At 40.6% G+C, this 23,798-nt stretch overlaps 1 protein-coding gene across 2 annotated transcripts in view; it reads left to right on the top strand.

The window, feature by feature from the left end:
- The window catches only part of LOC133535176 (contactin-4-like), a 645,232-nt gene that overhangs the window by 587,546 nt on the left and 33,888 nt on the right, over positions 1-23,798 (top strand). For both annotated transcript variants that reach the window (XM_061874742.1, XM_061874741.1), the window contains 4 exons: positions 6,590-6,765; positions 13,122-13,242; positions 15,865-16,023; positions 18,167-18,316. In XM_061874742.1, the coding sequence (XP_061730726.1) occupies positions 6,590-6,765; positions 13,122-13,242; positions 15,865-16,023; positions 18,167-18,316 (606 nt within the window). The remainder of the gene's footprint in view (positions 1-6,589; positions 6,766-13,121; positions 13,243-15,864; positions 16,024-18,166; positions 18,317-23,798) is intronic.

Here is a 23,798-nt window from a genome sequence, read left to right as displayed (position 1 = left end):
CTATTTTGGTTTCATCTGACCACATGACATTCTCCCAATCCTCTGCTGTATCATCCATGTATCCATTTTGGTATAAACTCAACTCGTCGTGTTTGGAGGAAGAAGAATACTTTTTTTGCCCCATTGTATATGCCCTTAGATAGCTGAAGGAAGGAAGGAAGGAAAGAAGGAAGGGGGGAACCTCAAGGAAGGAAGGAAGGAAGGAAGGGGGGACCTCAAGGAAGGAAGGAAGGGGGAGAAAAAAAATCAAAGATTAAAATAAAATAAAATAAAATAAAATAAAAAAATGGTCTAAGCCTGAGCCTATGGATAGCAGCAGTTGGATTTTAGGAGGAAGTATAAACTCAACTCGTCGTGTTTGGAGGAAGAAGAATACTGAGTTGCATCCCAAGAACACCATACCTACTGTGAAGCATGGGGGTGGAAACATCATGCTTTGGGGCTGTTTTTCTGCTAAGGGGACAGGACGATTGATCCGTGTTAAGGAAAGAATGAATGGGGCCTTGTATCGTGAGATTTGGAGCCAAAACCTCCTTCCATCAGTGAGAGCTTTGAATGGTTGACCAAATACTTATTTTCTATCATATTTTACAAATAAATTCTTTAAAATTCCTACAATGTGAATTCCTGGATTTTTTTTCCACATTCTGTCTCTCACAGTTGAAGTGTACCTATGATGAAAACTACAGACCTCTGTCATCATCTGAAGTGGGAGAACTTGCACAATCGCTGGCTGACTAAATACTTTTTTGCCCCACTTATTGACTCCATACGCTGTGGCAATTCCAAGCAAGTAATGGCAGCACCCCCTGCAGGGTGAAAGGAGTCTTACAGTCGAGGAACAATGCCTGCCTCTTGTCCTTCAGCCTTCCGCTTCCTCCTCCGCTGTGCATGCTCTCAAGTGCAGATAAGGGACGCTTGCTTTGTTCCCAGGTGAAGGCGCAGCGTTGCACTGCAGGCTTAAGAAAGAGAGCAGCGACTGCTGGGAGAAAGGCGCTCATCAACGTTTACTTTTTTTTTTTCCAGCAGTGTGTTTTGGGAATTTGTGAAGGAGTTTTCAGGCTAAAGGCTGAGTTGACAGTCACTACGTAGGATGCAGGGAAGAAACATATCCAACTCCCTGCAGACGCAAGCTTCGGTCCAAACTGAGGAGCTTGACGCAACCTGCTGTGTCGTGCACTCGGTCCAGTTTAGTCCTCTATTAAAGGCCTACTAAAAGCCACTACTACCCACCACACAGTCTGATAGTTTATATATCAATGATGAAATATTAACATTGCAACACATGCCAATACGGCCATTTTAGTTTACTGAATTACAATTTTAAATTTCCCGCGGAGTTTCTTGTTGAAAACGTTCCAGAATGATGACGCGTCCGCGTGAGGTCCCGGGATGCAGAGGACATATTAGCGCAGCACCATTTGCGGCTAAAAGTCGTCTCTTTTCATCGCGCAATTAAACAGTATTCTGGACATCTGTGTTGCTGAATCTTTAGCAATTTGTTCAATTAATAATGGAGACGTCAAAGTAGAAAGATGGAGGTGGGAAGCTTTAGCCTTTAGCCACACAAACACACGGTGATTCCCTGTTTAAAATTCCCGGAGGTGAAGCTTTACTATGGATCAGAGCGGTCAAGCGAACATGGATTCCGACCACTTGTCAACCGGCAGGTTTCGGTGCGAAAATTGTGGTAAAAAGTCGGCTCTTACCGGAGATCAGCTGAGCTTGCGCCGTCCATGCAGCTGCCGTCGACTTCCTTCAGAGACTGGCCTCAAGACACCCGTGGACACACCCCTCCGACTATCAGGTTATTACGACTCAGAGTAAGGAGAGGACCCAGATGCAGAGAGGAAGTTAAAAAAATAATGCTTTTATTTTTGAAACAACTTTTTACCTCCAGTGCAAAAAGAATTTCGCAAGAATCATAACATCCATCTATTTTCTACCGCTTATTCCCTTTTTGGGTCGCGGGGGGCGCTGGCGCCTATCTCAGCTACAATCGGGCGGAAGGCGGGGTACACCCTGGACAAGTCGCTACCTCATCGCAGGGCCAACACAGATAGACAGACAACATTCACACACTAGGGACCATTTAGTGTTGCCAATCAACCTATCCCCAGGTGCATGTCTTTGGAAGTGGGAGGAAGCCGGAGTACCCGGAGGGAACCCACGCAGTCACGGGGAGAACATGCAAACTCCACACAGAAAGATCCCGAGCCTGGATTTGAACCCAGGACTGCAGGACCTTCGTATTGTGAGGCAGACGCACTAACCCCTCTGCCACCGTGAAGCCCCAGAATCATAACAATATGCGGAAAATAATTCAGAGAATAAACAAGTAAATCAAAATCACTCCAAAAAAAAAATAATGAGGAATACTAATCTAAGAAAAACTAACAAAAATAGAATAACAATAAGAATTAACCAAAAGCGCTCCAACAGGAGGAAAAAACACGAACGATCTATATACAAACACTAACGAGGAATAAACAAAAAAATCACTCAATGAGGCAATCAATACGAAATTTGGAAAAAACAACAAACTCACCAATTAGGTAGACGAAGAATGACAAAAGGCGTTCGAAGGAGGACAAAGTAAACTCAAAATTACAGCAAAAGACTGCTTGAACCAAAAGGGAGAACCAGGGAAAAAGGAGCAAGACAAGGAGGTTTTCAAGGACATGGACATGGACGCTAGAAAGGCACGATGGACGAGACGATCTGGCACAGGACAAAAGGAGGCGTGTGCTTAAAAAGGATATGGGATTGATGGGAAACAGTTGGAAACAATCAAGGGATCAGGGATGACGTCAGACTTGTGACACAAGAGGAAGGGCCCGTGATTTGAAACAAGAGGGTAGCTTTTCAAAATAAAATACAAGACAGAAAAACCAAGACAAGACTTCCCTCACCGCGGTGTGACACATGCACTATTTAATCTCACTAAAACACTAGCAACACAATAGAAAGATAAGGGATTTCCCAGAATTATCCAAGTAAATGTGTCTAAAAACTTCTGCATCCGTCCCATTGCAATCGCCTTTTTTTCTTTTTACTTTTTTTTTCTCGTCCTTCGCTATCAATATCATCATCCACGAATCTTTCATTCTCGCTCAAATTAATGGGGAAATTGTCGTTTTCTCGGTCCGAATAGCTCTTACTGCTGGAGGCTCCCATTATAAACAATGTGAGGACGCGAGGAGCCCTCACACTTGTGATGTCATCGTCTGCTACTTCCGGTACAGGCAAGGCTTTTTTATTAGCGACCAAAAGTTGCGAACTTTATCGTGGATGTTCTCTACTAAATCCTTTCAGCAAAAATATGGCGAAATGATCAAGTATGACACATAGAATGGAGCTGCTATCCCCGTTTGAATAAGAACATCTCATTTCAGTAGGCCTTTAACTTTTCGGGTCCAGGGTTGGAACCTCGCCTCCTCCATCTTAGTCACTGAGGTTTTGTCCTCAGGCAGGACACTTAGTCCTTGCCCTAAGGGTCCCCCACACATGGATGCTCAGCTTCAGTCACTAATATGTCCGATGGCTGCATGCACAAAGGCCGCCCACTGCTCCTCAAGAGGGTGACTCTACAAACCCCAAAACCAGTGAAGTTGGCACATTGTGTAAATCATAAATAAATAAAAAAATACAATCATTTGCAAATTCTTTTCAACCTACGTTCAATTGAATAGACGGCAAAGACAAGATACCTAACGTTCGAACGGGAAAACTTTATTTTTTGCAAATAGTATCTCATTTGGAATATGACGCCTGCAACATGTTTCAAAAAAGCTGGCACAAGTGGCAAAAACGACTGAGAAAATTAAGAAATGCTCATCAGACACCTATTAGGAACATCCCACAGGTGAACAGGCTGATTGGGAACAGGTGGGTGCCATGATTGGGTATAAAAGCAGCGTCCATGAAATGTCAGTCATTCACAAGCAAGGATGGGGAGAGGGTCGCCACTTTGTGAACAAATGCGTGAGCAAATTGTCGAACCGTTCGGGAACAACATTTCTCAACGAGCTATTGCAAGGAATTTAAGAGATTTAACTATCTACGGTCCGCAATATCATTTAAAGGTTCGGAGAATCTGGAGAAATCACTGCATGTAAGCGATGATATTACCGACCTTCATCCCGCAGGCAATACTGCATCAAAAAGCGAAATCAGTGTGTAAAGGATATCACCACATAGGCTAAGGAACACGTCAGAAAACCGCTGTCAGTAATTACAGTTTGTCGTTATATTTCTAAGTGCAATTTAAAACTCTACTATGCAAAGTGAAAGCCATTTATCAACAACACCCAGAAACACCGCCGGCTTTGCTGGGCCCTAGCTCATCTAAGATGGACTGATGAAAAGTGGAAAAGTGTTCTGTGGTCTGACGAGTCCACATTTCTAATTGTTTTTGAAAACTGTGGACGTTGTAGACCAAAGAAGAAAAAGAACCATTCTGATTGTTCTAAAATTAAGATACTGTGCCGTGCACTTGGTCCAGTTTGATTGTCAATTAACGCTTCGCGTCCAGTGTTTGAACCTCGCTTCTTTCAGCTTTGTTACTGAGGTTTTCACCATATACGGTCCGTAATATCATCTAAAGGTTCAGTGAATCTGGAGAAATCACTGCATGTAAGCGATGATATTACCGACCTTCGATCCCTCAGGCGGTACGGCTATAAAAAGCCACATCATTGTGCAAAAGATATCACCACATGGGCTCAGGAACACTTCAGAAAACCACTCTCAGTAACTACAGTTTGTCGCTACATCTGTAAGTGCAAGTTAAAACTCTACTGTGCAAAGCGAAAGCCATTTATCAACAACACCCAGAAACTCTGCCAGCTTCGCTGGGCCCGAGCTCATCTAAAATGGACTGATGCAAAGTGGAAAAGTGTTCTGTGGTCTGACGAGTCCACATTTGTAATTGTTTTTGAAAACTGTGGACGTTGTAGACCGGAGAAGAAAAATAACCTTTCTGATTGTTGTAAAATTAAGGTGCTGTGCCGTGCACTTGGTCCAGTTTGATTGTCTATTAACGCTTCGCGTCCAGTGTTTGAACCTCGCTTCTTTCAGCTTAATTCCTGAGGTTTTCACCATATACGGTCCGTAATATCATCTAAAGGTTCGGAGAATGTGGAGAAATCACTGCATGTAAGCGATGATATTACCGACCTTCAATTCCTCAGGCAATACTGCTGCAAAAAGCCACATCAATGTGTAAAAGATATCACCACATGGGCTCAGGAACACTTCAGAAAACCGCTGTCAGTAAATACAGATTGTCGCTACATATGTAAGTGAAAGTTAAAACTCTAATATGCTAAGCGAAAGCCATTTATCAACAACACCCAGAAACTCTGCCGGCTTCGTTGGGCCCGAGCTCATCTAAAATGGACTGGTGCAAAGTGGGAAAGTGTTCTGTGGTCTGACAAGTCCACATTTCTAATTGTTTTTGGAAACTGTGGATGTCATGTCCTCCAGACCAAAGAGGAAAATAACTATTTGGATTGTTCTAGGTGCAAAGTTCAAAAGCCAGCATCTGTGATGGTATGGGGTTGTATTAGAACCCAAGGCATGAGTAACTTACACATCTGTGAAGGCACCATTAATGTTGAAAGGTACATACAGGTTTTGGAACAACATATATTGCCATCCAAGCAACGTTATCATGGACGCCCCTGCTTATTTCAGCACGACAATGCCAAGTCACGTGTTACAACAGCATGGCTTTGGAGTAAAAGAGTGTGCGTACTAGACTGGCCTGCCTGTAGTCCAGACCTGTGTCCCATTGAAAATGTGTGGCGCATTTTAAGCCTAAAATACCACAACGACGACCCCGGACTGTTGAAGAACTTACGTTTACTGAGTGTTGTTAAAAGGAAAGGCCATGTAACACAGTGGTAAAAATGCAACTTTTTTTGCAATAGGTTGCTGCTGTGACGCCAAATTTCTTCTCCCTACAAACACCTTCCCCACCCCCCATTTACTTCCGGGGTCATGATTAATACAGACGTTTTGTTAACGCTATATTATAAAAATATAACGCTATATTATAAAAATACAGATGTTTTGTTAACGCTATATTATGAAAAAAATTTAAAAAAAACAATTAACAAACACAAGCTATGGGAAACGTGACCCCGGAAGTAAATGCGTCATCCCATAGCTTGTGTTTGTAAATTTGTTTTAATTTTTTTTTTTTATAATATAGCGTCAACAAAACGTCTGTATTAATCATGACCCCGGAAGTAAATGGGGGGGAAGGTTTTTGTAGGGGGGGAAGAAATTTGGCGTGACACTGCCATTAAATTCTAAGTTAATGATTATTTGCAAAAAGTTTCTCGGTTTGAACATCAAATATCTTGTCTTTGCGGTCTATTCAATTGAATATAAGTTGAAAAGGATTTGCAAATCGTTGTATTCTGTTTTTATTTACAAATTACACAACATTTGGGGTTTTGTAACAAAGAAGAAATGTTCCACTGTGCACGTGACGAGATAGAAATATTCCTTTCTGAATACGTTGTTCATAGAAAGAAACTTTTAGGTAGAAACTTAAAGGCATGTTGTTGTTGTTTTCCAGAGCCGACGATCATCACCACATTGCCTGTGACGCTGGACGTCACCGTGGGGGAGAGCGTGGTCCTGCCTTGTCAAGTCAGCCACGACCCCTCCCTGGAACTCAAGTTCACCTGGTTCTTCAACGAGCAGCTCATCCACTTCGGCAGCCACGGAGGGTTTTTTGAGAAAGTGGGCGGCGTAAGTTCCCAGTTAATTTTGCATTGTGATGAATAGTAACCTGTTTGGCAACACGCGGCTCTCTAGCGCCGCCCTAGTGGCTCTCTGGAGCTTTTTCAAAACTGTATGAAAAATGGAAAGAAATGAGGGGGGGGAAAAAAACATATTTTTTGTTTTAATATAGTTTCTGTAGGAGGACAAACATGACACAAACTTCCCTAATTGTTATAAAGCACACTGCTTGTATTAAACATGCTTCACTGATTCGAGTATTTGGCGAGCGCCGTTTTGTCCTACTCATTTTGACGGTCCTTGAACTCACCGTAGTTTGTTTACATGCAGAACTTTCTCCGACTTTCTAAGATGTGTTTTAAGCCACTTCTTTTTCCGTCTCATTTTGTCCACCAAACTTTTAAGAAAGGTGAGTTTTGTTGATGTTATGGACTTGTGTGGAGTGTGCTAATCAGACATATTTGGTCACTGCATGAGTGTAAGCTAATCGATGCTAACATGCTAGTTAGGCTAGCTGTATGTACATATTGCATCATTATGCCTCATTTGAGCTCTTTTAGTTTCCTTTAAGTCCTCTTAATTCAATTTATATATCATGACACACTATCTGTATGTACAAACCCCGTTTCCATCTGAGTTAGGAAATTGTGTTAGATATAAACGAAATACAATGATTCGCAAATCATTTTCAACCCATATTCAACCCATGTTGAATATGCTACAAAGACAACATATTTGATGTTCAAAAAGATAAACATTTCTTTTTTTCGCAAATAATCATTAACTTTGGAATTTGATGGCAGCAACATGTGACAAAAAAGTTGGGAAAGATGGCAATAAATACTGATAAAGTTGAGGAATGCTCATCAAACATTTATTTGGAACATCCCACAGGTGTGCAGGCTAATTGGGAACAGGTGGGTGCTATGATTGGGTATAAAAACTGCTTCCCAAAAAATGTGCACCCCTTTGTCCACAACTGCGTGAGCAAATAGTCAAACAGTTTAAGAACAACATTTCTCAAAGTGCAATCGCAAGAAATTTAGGGATTTCAACATCTACGCTCCATAATATCATCAAAAGGTTCGGAGAATCTGGAGAAATCACTCCACGTAAGCGGCATGGCCATAAAACCAACATTAAATGACCGTGACCTTCGATCCCTCAGACGGCACTGTATCAAAAACCGATGTCAATTTCTAAAAGATATCACCACAGGGGCTCAGGAACACTTCAGAAAACCACTGTCACTAAATACAGTTTGTCGCTACATCTGTAAGTGCAAGTTAAAACTCTACTATACAAAGCAAAAGCCATTTATCAACAACATCCAGAAACGCCGCCGGCTTCTCTGTGCCCGAGATCATCTAAGAAGGACTGATGCAAAGTGGAAAAGTGTTCTGTGGTCTGACAAGTTCACATTTCAAATTGTTTTTGGAAACTACGGACATTTGTGTCCGCGGGAAGAAAGAGGAAAAGAACCATCCGGATTGTTATAGGCGCAAAGTTCAAAAGGCAGCATCTGTGATGATATGGGGGGGAACTAGTGCCCAAGCCATGGGTAACTTACACATCTGTGAAGGCACCACTAATGCTGAAAGGTACATACAAGTTTTGGAGCAACATATATTGTTATTGAAGCAACGTTATCATGGACGCCCCTGCTTATTTCAGCAAGACAATACCACACCAGGTGTTACAACAGCATGGCGTCATAGTAAAAGGGTCCGGGTACTACAATGGTCTGCCTGTAGTCCAGACCTGTCTCCCACTGAAAATTTTGAAGCCTAAAATACGACAACAGAGACCTCAGACTATTAAACAACTTAAGCTGTAAATAAAACAACAATGGGAAAGAATTCCACCTGAAAAGCTTCAACAATTAGTTTCCTCAGTTCCCAAACGTTTACTGACTGTTGTTAAAAGAAAAGGTGATATAACACAGTGTTGAACATGCCCTTTCCCAACTACTTTGGCACGTGTTGCAGCCATGAAATTTTAAGATAATTATTATTTGCAAAAAAAAAATAAAGTTTCTGAGTTTGAACATCAAATATCTTGTCTTTGTAGTGCATTCAATTGAATATGGGTTGAAAATTATTTGCAAAACATTGTATTCTGTTTATATTTACATCTAACACAATTTCCCAACTCCTATGGAAACGGGGTTTGTAATATGACTTTTAGTTTTTTGCGGCTCCAGACAGATTTGTTTTTGTATTTTTGGTCCAATATGGATGTTTGAACATTTGGGTGGCAGACCCCTGGACTATAGGAACGTGTACCAAGCCATAGGTATGGTAGACCATGTACACAGTACAGGCTCCAGAGCTTTGAAGATATTGTATTAAAAGTAGTGACCTAAAAAAAAAAGTTTTTTTCCCCCTTTACCATAACATCATATCCAAACACATCTGTCTTAGGTGGAAACTACAAGTTTTGGAGCAACATGTATTGTTATTCAAGCAACGTTATCATGGACGCCCCTGCTTATTTCAGCAAGACAATGCCACTCTACGTGTTACAACAGCGTGGCGTCATAGTAAAAGGGTCCGGGTACTACACTGGCCTGCCTGTAGTCCAGACCTGTCCCCCACGGAAAATGTTGAAGCCTAAAATACGACAACAGAGACCTCGGACTGTTGAACAACTTAAGCTGTACATCAAGCAAGAATGGGAAAGAATTCCACCTGAAAAGGTTCAAAAATGTGTCTCCTCAGTTCCCAAACCTTTATTGAGTGTTGTTAAAAGAAAAGGTGATGTGACACAGTGTTGAACATGCCCTTTCCCAACTACTTTGGCACGTGTTGCAGCCATGAAATTCTAAGATAATTATTTGCAAAAAAAAAAAAAAAAAGTTTATAAGTTTGAACACCAAATATCTTGTCTTTGTAGTGCATTCAACTGAATACCTCGGTTGGTAGAGTGGCCGTGTGAGCAACTTGAGAGTTGCAGGTTCGATTCCCGCTTGTGCCATCCTAGTTACTGCCGTTGTGTCCTTGGGCAAGACACTTTACCCACCTGCTCCCAGTGCCACCCACACTGGTTTAAATGTAACTTAGATATTGGGTGTCACTATGTAAAGCGCTTTGAGTCACTTGAGAAAAGCGCTATATAAATATAATTCACAATTCACTATGGGTTGAAAATGATTTGCAAAACATTGTATTCTGTTTATATTTACATCTAACACAATTTCCCAACTCCTATGGAAACGGGGTTTGTAATATGGCTTTTAATTTTTTGCGGCTCCAGACAGATTTGTTTTTGTATTTTTGGTCAAATATGGATGTTTGAACATTTGGGTGGCAGACCCCTGGACTATAGGAACGTGTACCAAGCCATAGGTATGGTAGACCATGTACACAGTACAGGCTCCAGAGCTTTGAAGATATTGTATTAAAAGTAGTGACCTAAAAAAAAAAGTTTTTTTCCCCCTTTACCATAACATCATATCCAAACACATCTGTCTTAGGTGGAAATGGTAATGTTTTCGTCACTCTTTTCTTCCACGGTGCTCCTTATTTTTACCTGTAATGTAAGCTTTGAGTTTCAGAGCAAACAGATTTATGTGCTCCTCACTAAATTCCCCTTTACTGGTTTCATAAAAAAATATACTTTTTTATTCTGACCTTCTAAAGCAATTCATTGAATGAAAGTCGGGAGAGAAACAAGGGTTAATTGGTGATTCAATACCACTGTTTTTACCGCTGTCATAATAAATTCAGCCGAAGCGCGGAGGGAATTCGTACTCGTGTTGACATCGAATGTATTATTTATGGCCAGGAAACTGCTGTCTGCGGTTTATTACGAAATTAAATTTACATATTTACAGACTTGCACAAGTTTCCGGCATCAGCTCTGTGTTTCAGGGCGTGTACAGTCTGAAACATGTGATGTGTTGCTTTTTTTTTTGTGAAAATCCAAGTTTGAGGGAAAGGAATGAAAAGCATCAAAACCAGCAGAGGAACAAATCATCCCGTTCCTATTATTCAGCAGGTGTTGTTTTGAATATACATAGAATGTTTGTATACATATATATCTATAAATCTATCCATCTATATATCCATCCATTTTCTACCGCTTATTCCCTTTTTGGGGTCGCGGGGGGCGCTGGCGCCTATCTCAGCTACAATCGGGTGAAAGTCGGTTTTGCACCCTGGACAAGTCGCCACCTCATCGCAGGGCCAACACAGATAGACAGACAACCTTCACACTCACATCATCTATATATACAGTATATATATATATATATATATATATATATACACACCGTATTTCCTCGAATTGCCGCCGGGGCGCTGATTAATTTAAAACCTCTTCTCACTCCTGCGCTTACCAAAGGAATGCGGTAAAAGTAAGCATGCGCTAAATATTTTAAAACCTCTTCTCACTCCGGTACTTACCAAAGGCATGCAGTAAAAATGTGAGTGTGATGTAAGGATACCATGATGAAAAGCACATTTAATAAAAAAAAAAAAACGTTATTATGGTCTTACCTTTACTTATAAATATAATCCGTGCCAGCTCCTACTGATCAAAAGCATCGATAACTTGTTTATAGAAGTCTTCCTTATCTTTCTTCAGTTTTAAAAGTCTCTCTGTCTCGATGGAGATCTATTGCCCGGCAGTAATTCGAGGCAGGCGCATACCTAATGCCCGGCGGCAATTCAAGGAAATACGGTATATATAATAGTTCATTTACATGCAGTCGGCTTTTAACCCCCGGACAATTTTTCATAGCCCAGAGTGGTCCCCAAGTCCAAAAGTTTTGACACCCCTACTATAGATGGAGTCTTCATATATATATATATATATATATATATATATATATATATATATATATATATATATCTCAATCAATCAATTATTATTTATATATCCCTAAATCCCTAGTGTCTCAAAGGGCTGCACAAACCACAACACAAACCACTACGACATCCTCGGTAGGCCCACATAAGGGCAAGGAAAACTTACACCCAGTGGGACATCGGTGACAATGATGACTATGAGAAACCTTGGAGAGGCCTGGCTATGTGGGCAACCCCCACCCCCCCAGGGAACCGAAAGCAATGGATGTCGAGCGGGTCTAACATGATACTGTGAAAGTTCAATCCATAGTGGATCCAACACAACCGCGAGAGTCCAGTCCAAAGCGGATCTAACACAGCAGCGAGAGTCCCGTCTATAGTGGAGCCAATAGGAAACCCTCCCAAGCGCAGAGATGTCCCCAGCCAACACACAGGCGAGCGGTCCATCCTGAGTCCCGACTCTGGACGAGTGTTCCATCCTGGGTCCCTACTCTGGACAGCCAGTACTTTATCCATGGCCATCGGACCGGACCCTCTCCACAAGGGAGAGTGGGACAGAGGAGAAAAAGAAAAGAAACGGCAGATCAACTGGTCGTAGATAGGCTCCAGCGCCTCCCGCGACCCCGAAGGGAATAAGCGGTAGGAAATGGATGGAAAATGGATGGATATACAGTGGGGCAAAAAAGTATTTAGTCAGCCACCGATTGTGCAAGTTCTCCCGCTTAAAATGATGACAGAGGTCTGTAATGTTCATCATAGGTACACTTCAACTGTGAGAGACAGAATGTGGAAAAAAAAATCCAGGAATTCACATTGTAGGAATTTTAAAGAATTTATTTGTAAATTATGGTGGAAAATAAGTATTTGGTCAGCCATTCAAAACTCTCACCAATGAAAGGAGGTTTTGGCTCCAAATCTCACGATACATGGCCCCATTCATTCTTTCCTTAACACGGATCAATCGTCCTGTCCCTTTAGCATAAAAACAGCCCCAAAGCATGATGTTTCCACCCCCCATGCTTCACAGTAGGTATGGTGTTCTTGGGATGCAACTCAGTATTCTTCTTCCTCCAAACACGACGAGTTGAGTTTATACCAAAATGGATACATGGATGATACAGCAGAGGATTGGGAGAATGTCATGTGGTCAGATGAAACCAAAATAGAACTTTTTGGCATAAACTCAACTCGTCGTGTGTGTAAGTGCTGCTCTTTGGGCACCACACGATTCGACTCAAGTTTTACTACCAGACCAACCCTGTTCCGCTTTGTTGTATTGGAAAGGTGGAAATTTCTCCCTCGAAAGTCCTTACGTGCTCCCTATACCTGAACTGTGTGGAGTTTGGGCACAAACTATTTGTGCGTGGATGTTTTCTGTTAGTTAAGTCATTAGAAAAAATGCAGACAGGGTCAGAAATGACAGATGTTTATTTAAGGTCAAAATATGAAACAGATGTGCTCCAATGTGCTTGGACTGTGACGATTGCAGAATAATAACAAGGCTTACCGCATGTGTTTGTGTGTGTTTTTTTTTTCTTTTCTTTGGAATGGCAGCAGCATTCAGCAGGAGACATGATGATTCGAAACATCCAGCTGAGGCATGCGGGGAAGTACACCTGCGCGGTGCAGACCAAGGTGGACAGCATCTCTGTGGCCATTGACTTGGTTGTCAGAGGTAAGCAGAACACACCTTCCACCTGCACCTGCACTACACCAACGCACAAAGTCGGGGTAAAGATGGCGGCTTGTTACGGTATCTCATCAAGAACGGGTCCGCTAGAGATGCACGGTCTGCGGTCTCATCCGCGGAGTCCGCGGATAAACCGCGGGTCGGGCGGTTGACATGACGAAAAGATAGATTTTAATTAGATTCGGGCGGGTGGCGGTTGAGCCATCCGGAAATATTTGATATACATGGTTCTGGGATCGGTATCATTTGCCATTCAAAGAGCCATTTAAGACCCGTGTCATAAAGCGAAGAAGACAGTAAGAGACGCTATTATTTTCCTGAATGACTGCCGGTAGATAGATAGATAGATAATACTTTATTGATTCCTTCAGGAGAGTTCCTTCAGGAAAATTAAAATTCAGGCAGCAGTGCACAGAGTTGAGATCAATTTAAATAAAAGTAAAAAGTAAATAATGGGGGTTTAAATGGAAACAAAATAGAGAAATTTTACAGTAAGAATAAAAACTAAAAAGCAACAATGGGAATAAAAATACAACAGTAAAGTAAGAATATAACAAGACAAACTAGGCAGTAGTGACCATGTTATGAAAAAGTATTGCACTGTTATTGTTTTGCATCCCCTGTCATCCTAGTACCCCCCGCCCCAGAGAGGAGTTGTACAGTCTAATGGTGTGTGGGACAAAGGAGTTTTGGAGTCTATTAGTCCTGCACTTGGGATGAAGCAGTCTAGAACTGAACAGGCTCCTCTGGCTACTGATAACACTATGCAGAGGGTGACTGGCATCATCCAGGATGCTCACTAGTTTGTCAACAGTCCTCTTCTCTGCCACCCTCACCAGTGAGTCCAGTTTCATTCTCATTGTAGTCTGGAGCTGTCCTTCTTAGATGTACTACCCCCCAGCACACTACCATGTAGAACAGAACACTGGCAACCACAGACTGGTAGTACATCCACAGGAGTTTTTTGCAGATGTTGAAGGAGTGCAGTCTCCTGAAGAAGTACAGCCTGCTCTGTCCTTTCTTGTACTGGTGGTCCGTGTTAACAGTCCAGTCCAGATTATTGTCCACCCAAACCCGAGGTACTTGAATGAGTCCACGGTCTGTACCTCAACTCCCTCGATCACAATAGGTTGTGACCGTGGACTCGACCTCCCAAAGTCAATGACCAGCTCCTTGGTCTTTGATGGATTGAGCTGCAAGAGGTACGTGTGGCACCAGACAACAAAGTCCCTCACCAGATTCCGAAACTCCTCCTCTCTGCCGTCCCTGATGCACCCGACGATGGCTGTGTCATCCGCGTACTTCTGGATGTGACACATCTCTGAGTTGTAGCAGAAGTCGCCGGTGTACAGGGTGAAGAGAAGAGGGGCCAGCACCCAGTCACCCAGATAATAAGTATTGGGGCGTGCTATGAAGCCATTGGCTTTATCGCCTACTACAACATGTACGATCTGCTTGTCAGTCCAGCATCATTTTGTGTGCGGCTTCCGCGGCAACACGCACACGACTGCAAGGCATACTGGGTGACACAGAGTACACTAATGGTTGTGATATAAACAATTTTAACACTCTTAGTAATATGCGCCACGCTGTGAAGCCACACCAATTAAGAACGACAAACACATTTCGGGAGAACATCCTCACAGTAACACAACATAAACGCAACACAACAAATACCCATAATCCTTTGTATTCATGACAGTTCCTGACTATTTTATACACCCCACTAGCAGCAAACACCCCCGTGCGTCGGTAAGGTGGGCGGGGGTGTAAAATATATTCCTGGGTTCGTCACGGATACAAAGGATTATGGGTATTTGTTGTGTTGCGTTTATGTTGTGTTACTGTGAGGACGTTCTCCCGAAATGTGTTTGTCAATCTTGTTGAGTGTGGCTTCACAGCGTGGCGCATATTATTAAGTGTTAAAGTTGTTTATATCACAACCATCAGTGTATTCCGTATCACCCAGTATGCTTTTCAATCTTGTACGTGTGATTGCGGAAGCTGCACACAACATTTTGCCGGACCAACAATCGGTTCGTACATGTTGTTGAAGGTGTCTAAGGCAATGGCTTCACAGCACGGCCATATTCTTGTCATCAGGATGAACAATATTGGATAGTCGCGGGAACGTTAGCGGCTCCAATTGTCATCACTAGTCTGTGAAACAGGTTTAAATAGCTCTGTGAGTGGTAAAGGCGGACAACTTTTGATGTATTTCAGCGTGCGGTTGGCGGGCGGGTACGGTCCTGATAAAATGTTGGTTCGGGTGGACGGCGGGTGGATGACTATTTTGGTGATGCGGATGATATAATTGCCTATCCACGCATCTCTAGTGTCCGCTGCTGAAGACAATGGACTAATTTCAACGGTTTAAGCTTGCCAAGCCTGCTTTTGCCTCACTAATGAGATGAAAGAATGGAGTGGAAGAAGATTTTTTGCCATCCAATTAGCCCGTGTAGCACCCTACGCTTTCACAGCGAATTGACTTCCCTGCAGCAGCCGCAGGTGTTAAAAAGCACGGTGATGCTCTCCATTATCTTCCTGATTTACATTTGCTCTCCCTCTTTCCTGCCCTCGCTCCCGCCTGGTTACGCCATCTCCCAGGGCCCCCCGGCTCCCCTACCAGCATCCAAGTAGAAGAAATCACAGATACCACTGCGACTTTATCCTGGAGGCCCGGCGCTGATAATCACAGTCCAATTACCGCCTTCGCCATCCAGGCCAGGACACCGTTTTCCCTGGGGTGGCAGGCTGTCTCCACAGGTAAGCTCTCTCCAACCAGCCGTGGCCTCTTCCAATCTCGGGGAGGCGGCTGCTCTTTTTTCTTCGTCTCCGGCGAGCGTATAGGAGAAGTCATTTTCACCCCACATGTTCAAGCGGGGCTCAACGGTGTAGCGTGACCGAGCGGCCGCCATTTTATCAGACTCTTGGGAAACTTGAAACATAGATCCCATAAAGATGACAAAGTATGTGCAGGGACTGTAATGTGTATGAGTGCAGTTAAATGACTCCTACTACCTATAGAGCAGGGGTGTACTAACTACCGCCTGCGGGCCAAGTTAGTTTAGTTAGACCCGCAAGACGGCACAAGTTTAAATATACATATATACATAAATAAATTATAAATGGTTTGTACTTGTATAGCGCTTTTCTACCTTCAAGGTACTCAAAGCGCTCTGACACTACTTCCACATTCACACACACATTCACACACTGATGGAGGGAGCTGCCATGCAAGGCGCTAACTAGCACCCATCAGGAGCAAGGGTGAACTGTCTTGCTCAGGACACAACGGACGTGACTATGTTGGTACTAGGTGGGGATTGAACCAGGGACCCTCGGGTTGTAGGAATTTTAAATAATTTATTTGTAAATTATGGTGGAAAATAAGTATTTGGTCAACCATTCAAGGCTCTCACTGATGGAAGGAGGTTTTGGCTCAAAATCTCACGATACATGGCCCCATTCATTGTTTCCTAACACGGATCAATCGTCCTGTCCCCTTAACAGAAAAACAGCCCCAAAGCATGATGTTTCCACCCCCATGCTTCACAATAGGTGTGGTGTTCTTGGGATGCAACTCAGTATTCTTCTTCCTCCAAACATGACGAGTTGAGTTTATGCCAAAAAGTTCTATTTTGGTTTCATCTGACCACATGACATTCTCCCAATCCTCTGCTGTATCATCCATGTATCCATTTTGGTATAAACTCAACTCGTCGTGTTTGGAGGAAGAAGAATACTGAGTTGCATCCCAAGAACACCATACCTACTGTGAAGCATGGGGGTGGAAACATCATGCTTTGGGGCTGTTTTTCTGCTAAGGGGACAGGACGATGGATCCGTGTTAAGGAAAGAAGGAATCGAGCCATGTATCGTGAGATTTTGAGCCAAAACCTCCTTCCATCAGTGAGAGCTTTGAATGCTTGACCAAATACTTATTTTCCACCATCATTTACAAATAAATTCTTTAAAATTCCTACAATGTGATTTCATGGATTTTTTTTTCCACATTCTGTCTCTCACAGTTGAAGTGTACCTATGATGAAAATGACAGACCTCTGTCATCGTTTTAAGTGGGAGAACTTGCACAATCGCTGGCTGACTAAGTACTTTTTTGCCCCACTGTATATGTATATATACATATGTATATACATATACACATACATATACATATATACATATATATGTATATATATATATATATATATATATATTTATATATGTATGTATACATATATATATATACATACATTTACATATATATATATATATATATATATCTCAGCTACAATTGGGCAGAAGGCGGAGTACCCCCTGGATAAGTCCCCACTTCATCACAGGGCCAACACAGATAGACAGACACGATTCCAAAGGGAATAAGCGCTAGAAAATGGATGGATATATATATATATGTATGTATAATAGTTACTTTATTTGCAGTCGGCTTTTAACCCCGGACAAATTTTTAGAGCCCAATGTGGCCCCCAAGACAAAAAGTTTAGACACCCCTACTATAGATGGTGTCTTTCCCCTCATGTATTCTTTTTACCACCCTTAGTTTCCATGCTCATGGTTCTATTATTTATATATATATATATATATATATATATATATATATATATATATATATATATATATATATATATATATATATATATATATATATATATATATATTTGATAAGGACAATGTGTCAGCCTTATCATTTCAGCAGTCGGTGTCATGTTTCTACCGCAATGCAATGTTATTTGTTGTCAGCTGCATAAGATGTGCAGTATACACCACGACCTTGTGAGGGATTACACCTGTCCTATGTAGGCCACCTGCTGTGCACCTCCTCCTCACCTGTCAGCACAGTTTGAAACTCAAGCACGTTCACACAAAGCTCCCCATTTTATTGCAGTTCCCAAAGTGGTTGGGGGCTACCGTCTGACAGCTACAGTAATAGAACTGAGCCCCTGGGTGGACTATGAGTTTCGAGTCCTGGCGAGCAACACAATTGGGACGGGCGAGCCCAGCAAGCCATCCAAACAAGCAAAGACAAAGGCAACCCGTAAGTCCCTGACAAACACACATTTTAATGTTTTTTATTTGTCTCGTCTTTTTATCATGATTTTTCTTTTTTACCTAAATGTTATATTTGATACATATATGATCATTCTCCTATGTCTAGGTTTTCCACTAGCAAAAATTGACATTTCCTCATATCATAGATTATTCATAGTCAGCCCCTTGGACTTTCACATAATTGCTAGTCAGATATTTTCACTAAATAACTTCGAAAAAAATCACATATTTTTACACACTCTGCTGGTAATAATTTGTATGCTCAGTGCAGGTGGGTAAGTTCTTGTTGTGTTCTCATTGAATATCTGCATGTAAGAAACTGCTGTAAACACATAGTGGAATTTACAAACCCCGTTTCCATATGAGTTGGGAAATTGTGTTAGATGTAAATATAAACAGAATACAATGATTTGCAAATCCTTTTCAAGCCATATTCAGTTGAATATGCTACAAAGACAACATATTTCATGTTCAAACTCATAAAAAAAATGTTTTGCAAATAATTATTAACTTTAAAATTTTATGCCAGCAACACTTGACAAAGAAGTTGGGAAAGGTGGCAATAAATACTGATAAAGTTGAGTAATGCTCATCAAACACTTATTTGGAACATCCCACAGGTGTGCAGGCTAATTGGGAACAGGTGGGTGCCATGATTGGCTATAAAAACAGCTTCCCAAAAAATGCTCAGTCTTTCACAAGAGAGGACGGGGCGAGGTACACCCCTTTGTCCACAACTGTGTGAGCAAATAGTCAAACAGTTAAAGAACAACCTTTCTCAAATGGCAATTGCAAGAAATTTAGGGATTTCAACATCTACGGTTCATAATATCATCAAAAGGTTCAGAGAATCTGGAGAAATTAATCCACGTAAGCGGCATGGCCGGAAACCAACATTGAATGACCGTGACCTTCCATCCCTCAGACGGCACTGTATCAAAAACCGACATCAATCTCTAAGGGATATCACCACATAGACTCAGAAACACTTCAGAAAACCACTGTCACTAAATACAGTTCGTCGCTACACCTGTAAGTGCAATTATAGATCTACTATGTAAAGCAAAAGCTATTTATCAACAACATCCAGAAACGCCGCGGGCTTCTCTGGGCCCGAGATCATCTAAAATGGACTGATGCAAAGTGGAAAAGTGTTCTGTGGTCTGACGAGTCCACATTTCAAATTGTTTTTGGAAATATTCGACATCGTGTCGTCCGGACCAAAGGGGGCGGTTTAGCTCGGTTGGTAGAGTGGCCGTACCAGCAACTTGAGGGTTGCAGGTTCGATTACCGCTTCCGCCATCCTAGTCACTGCCGTTGTGTCCTTGGGCAAGACACTTTACCCACCTGCTCCCAGTGCCACCCACACTGGTTTGAATGTAACTTAGATATTGGGTTTCACAATATAAAGCGCTTTGAGTCACTAGAGAAAAAGCGCTATATAAATATAATTCACTTCACAATTCACTTCACCATCCAGACTGTTATCGACGCGAAGTTCAAAAGCCAGCATCTGTGATGGTATGGGGGTGCATTATGGCCCAAGGCATGGGTAACTTACACATCTGTGAAGGCACCATTAATGCTGAAAGGTACATACAGGTTTTGGAACGACGTATGCTGCCATCTACGCGCCGTCTTTTTCATGGACGCCCCTGCTTATTTCAGCAAGACAATGCCAAACGACATTCAGCATGTGTTACAACAGCGTGGTTTCATAAAAAAAGAGTGCGGATACTTTCCTGGCCCGCCTGCAGTCCAGAACTGTCTCCCATCGAAAATGTGTGGCGCATTATGAAGTGTAAAATATGACAGCGGAGACCCCGGATTGTTGAACGGCTGAAGCCCTACATAAAACAAAAATGGGAAAGAATTCCTCTTTCAAAGCTTCAACAATTAGTTTCCTCAGTTCCCAAACGTTTGAGTGTTTTTAAAAGAAAAGGTGATCTAACACAGTGGTGAACATGCCCTTTCCCAACTACTTTGGCACGTGTTGCAGCCATGAAATTCTAAGTTAATTATTATTTGCAAAAAAAAAAATGTTATGAGTTTGAACATCAAATATCTTGTCTTTGTAGCATATTCAACTGAATATGGGTTGAAAATGATTTGCAAATCATTGTATTCCGTTTATATTTACAACTAACACAATTTCCCAACTGTTAAGGAAACGGGGTTTGTACAAGTGGTGAGAAAAATTGGGCATCTTACAATTTTAATACAATTATGATTCAGAGGCTACAATCCGATTTTTTAAATAGATTATTGCTGCATTTTTAATTACCATATTTTCTGGCCTGCAGAGTGCGTCGATATATAAGCCGGGCCCACTATATTTTAGAAGAAAAACATCCATCCATCCATCCATTTTCTACCGCTTATTCCCTTTTGGGGTCGCGGGGGGTGCTGGCGCCTATCTCAGCTACAATCGGGCGGAAGGCAGGGTACACCCTGGACAAAACATATTTTTCAATATATAAGCCGCAGACAGATACGTTGTAAAATGTGTTATTTACAGAGAAATACTTTGTAAATATTAATTTAAATACCTTAATTATTTCTAAACAGTATCCGTTACACAGCAGTAAAACAGCTAATTAAGCAAAACAGAAGTCATCATCATGGACCCACTCGCTGCAGAAGCTAGCTCAGCTAATCAGACTCAATAACTGTGCGGTGACGTTTCGGCGAATTTTCGAAACTAAAACCCTACAAAAACAATCCCATTGTAAGTTAATAATACTTACACTCGGAAATGTGTTAGCATATTGACTAATGCTAACGATTTTAGCTTCATTAAATTACGACGGCACGTACAACGATGCATGAAAACACTCCTAAACACATCACACATGGGATGATTTAATAAGTAATAATAGTTTTGGTTATCTTGTAAAATAATAAAAAACAATTTTAAATAGATTTTTGCTGCATTTTTAATTACCATATTTTCCGGCCTATATAGTGCACCAGTATATAATCCGCACCCACTATGTTTTAGAAGAAAAACAAATATATTAGCCACACCGGACTATATGCCGCAGACTGATGCTTTGTAAAATGTGTTATTTACACAGAAAGATTTTGTAGATATTTATTTACATAGCTTAATTATTTCTAATCATTGTGTGTAACACAGCAGTAAAACGGCTAATCAAGCAAAACATAAGTCATCGTCATGGACCCACTAGCTGCAGAGGCTAGCTCTTCAATTAGCTAATCAGACTCAATAACTCTACGGCCGGCGTGTCAAACTCGTTTTCATCGAGGGCCACATTGCAGTTAGGGTTGCTCTCAGAGGGCCGTTTTTAACAGTGAATAATGTAAATTATTAATATAAATGTGTTTATAGAAAATGTGTATAATTTATTTTTGTCTTTTTTTATATACGCTGAACAAAACCAAATCTTTAGATTGTCGTGTATAAAACTGGCAGCTCAGTTGCCACAATTTGAACGTAATATTTGCAGGGTTTTTTTATTTTTTTATTTTTTTTTACAGCATATAGAAAAAAAATACATGGAATTAAATTAAATGCAATGGAAAAAACAGTACCACTGTTTTTTACGTAAAAATTCTAGTTTTTTTTATACTGTGAAATCTACGGTTGTTGTGTTTTATAGAGTATTATTACTCTATGTCAGGGGTCACCAACCTTTTTGAAACCAAGAGCTACTTCTTGGGTACTGATTAATGCGAAGGGCTACCAGTTTGATACACACTTCAATAAATTGCCAGAAATAGCTAATTTGCTCAATTTACCTTTAATAAATAGATCTATATATATAAAAAAAATGGGTATTTCTGTCTGTCATTCCGTCGTACATTTTTTTTCCTTTACGGAAGGTTTTTTGTAGAGAATAAATGATGAAAAAAACACTTAATTTAATGGTTTAAAAGAGGAGAAAACACAAAAAAAATGAACATTTCCTTTTGAAACATAGTTTATCTTCAATTTCAACTCTTTAAAATTCAAAATTCAACAGAAAAAAGTGAAGAGAAAAACTAGCTAATTCGAATCTTTTTGAAAAAGTTAAAAAAAAGAATTTATGGAACATACCTAGTAATTTTTCCTGATTAAGATAAATTTTGGAATTTTATTGACATGTTTTAAATAGGTTAAAATACAATCTGCATTTTGTTAGAATATATAACAAATTGGACTAAGTTATATTTCTAACAAAGACAAGTCATTATTTCTTCTAGATTTTCCAGAACAAAAATTTTAAAAGAAATTTAAAAGACTTTGAAATAAGATTTAAATTTGATTCTAAAGATTTTCTAGATTTGCCTGAATATTTTTGTTTGAAGAAATATTTCACAAATATTCTTTTAGAAGCTAAAATTAAGAATTTAATTAAAATTTATTTATTATTCTTTACAATAAAAAAAATAAATTTAGTTGAACATTGATTTAAATTGTCAGGAAAGAAGAGGAAGGAATTTAAAAGGTAAAAAGGTATATGTGTTTAAAAATCTTAAAATCATTTTTAAGGTTGTGTTTTTTCTCTAAAATTGTCTTTCAGAAAGTTCTAAGAAGTAAAGTAAAAAAATAAATTAATGTATTTAAACAAGTGAAGACCAAGTCTTTAAAATATTTTTGGGGATTTTCAAATTCTATTTAAGTTTTGTCTCTCTAAGAATTAAAAATGTCGAGCAAAGCGAGACCAGCTTGCTAGTAAATAAATACAATTTAAAAAATAGAGGCAGCTCACTGGTAAGTGCTGCTATTTGAGCTATTTTTAGAACAGGCCAGCGGACGACTCATCTGGTCCTTACGGGCAACTTGGTGCCCGCGGGCACCGTGTTGGTGACCCCTGCTCTATGTTGAAAGTAGATTTCCCTGTGAAAAAAAAGTATTGTAAAATGTTTACATTAAATCATAAGTCAAGCAGTTAATGAAGTATTTATCTTTATTTGAACATTAACATTGTTTTGAAATGTATGATAATATGATATTTTGTTTTATTATTAGAGATGATTATCATGTAAATATATGTAATTGTACGCAGGACATTTATTTTTGTTATACATCTATTAATAAAAGATAAGGTACTTTCGGAGGCCACACAAATTGACGTGGTGGGCCAGATCTGGCTTTTGAGTTTGACACCTGTCCTCGACGATGACTTTTCGGTGAATTGACGAAACTAAAACCATACAAAAAAAATTCCATTCGTAAGTTAATAATACTTACTTGCATATCGACTTATGCTAATGATGCTAGCTTCATTAAATTACGATGGCACATTCAACGATGCATGAAAACACTCCTACAGACGTCACACACTGGATAGTTTAATAAGAAATATTTGTTTTAGTTGTCTGCGATGAGGTGGCGACTTGTCCAGGGTGTACCCTGCCTTCCGCCCGATTGTAGCTGAGATAGGCGCCAGCGCCCCCGCGACCCCGAAAGGGAATAAGCGGTAGAAAATGGATGGATGGATGGATGTTTTAGTTGTATTGTA

The sequence above is a fragment of the Nerophis ophidion genome, linkage group LG16, assembly GCF_033978795.1.
Source record: "Nerophis ophidion isolate RoL-2023_Sa linkage group LG16, RoL_Noph_v1.0, whole genome shotgun sequence".
Taxonomy (NCBI): Eukaryota; Metazoa; Chordata; class Actinopteri; order Syngnathiformes; family Syngnathidae; genus Nerophis; species Nerophis ophidion.
Note: the sequence above shows the minus strand (reverse complement) of the source record. Positions and strands in the feature narration are given on the sequence as shown.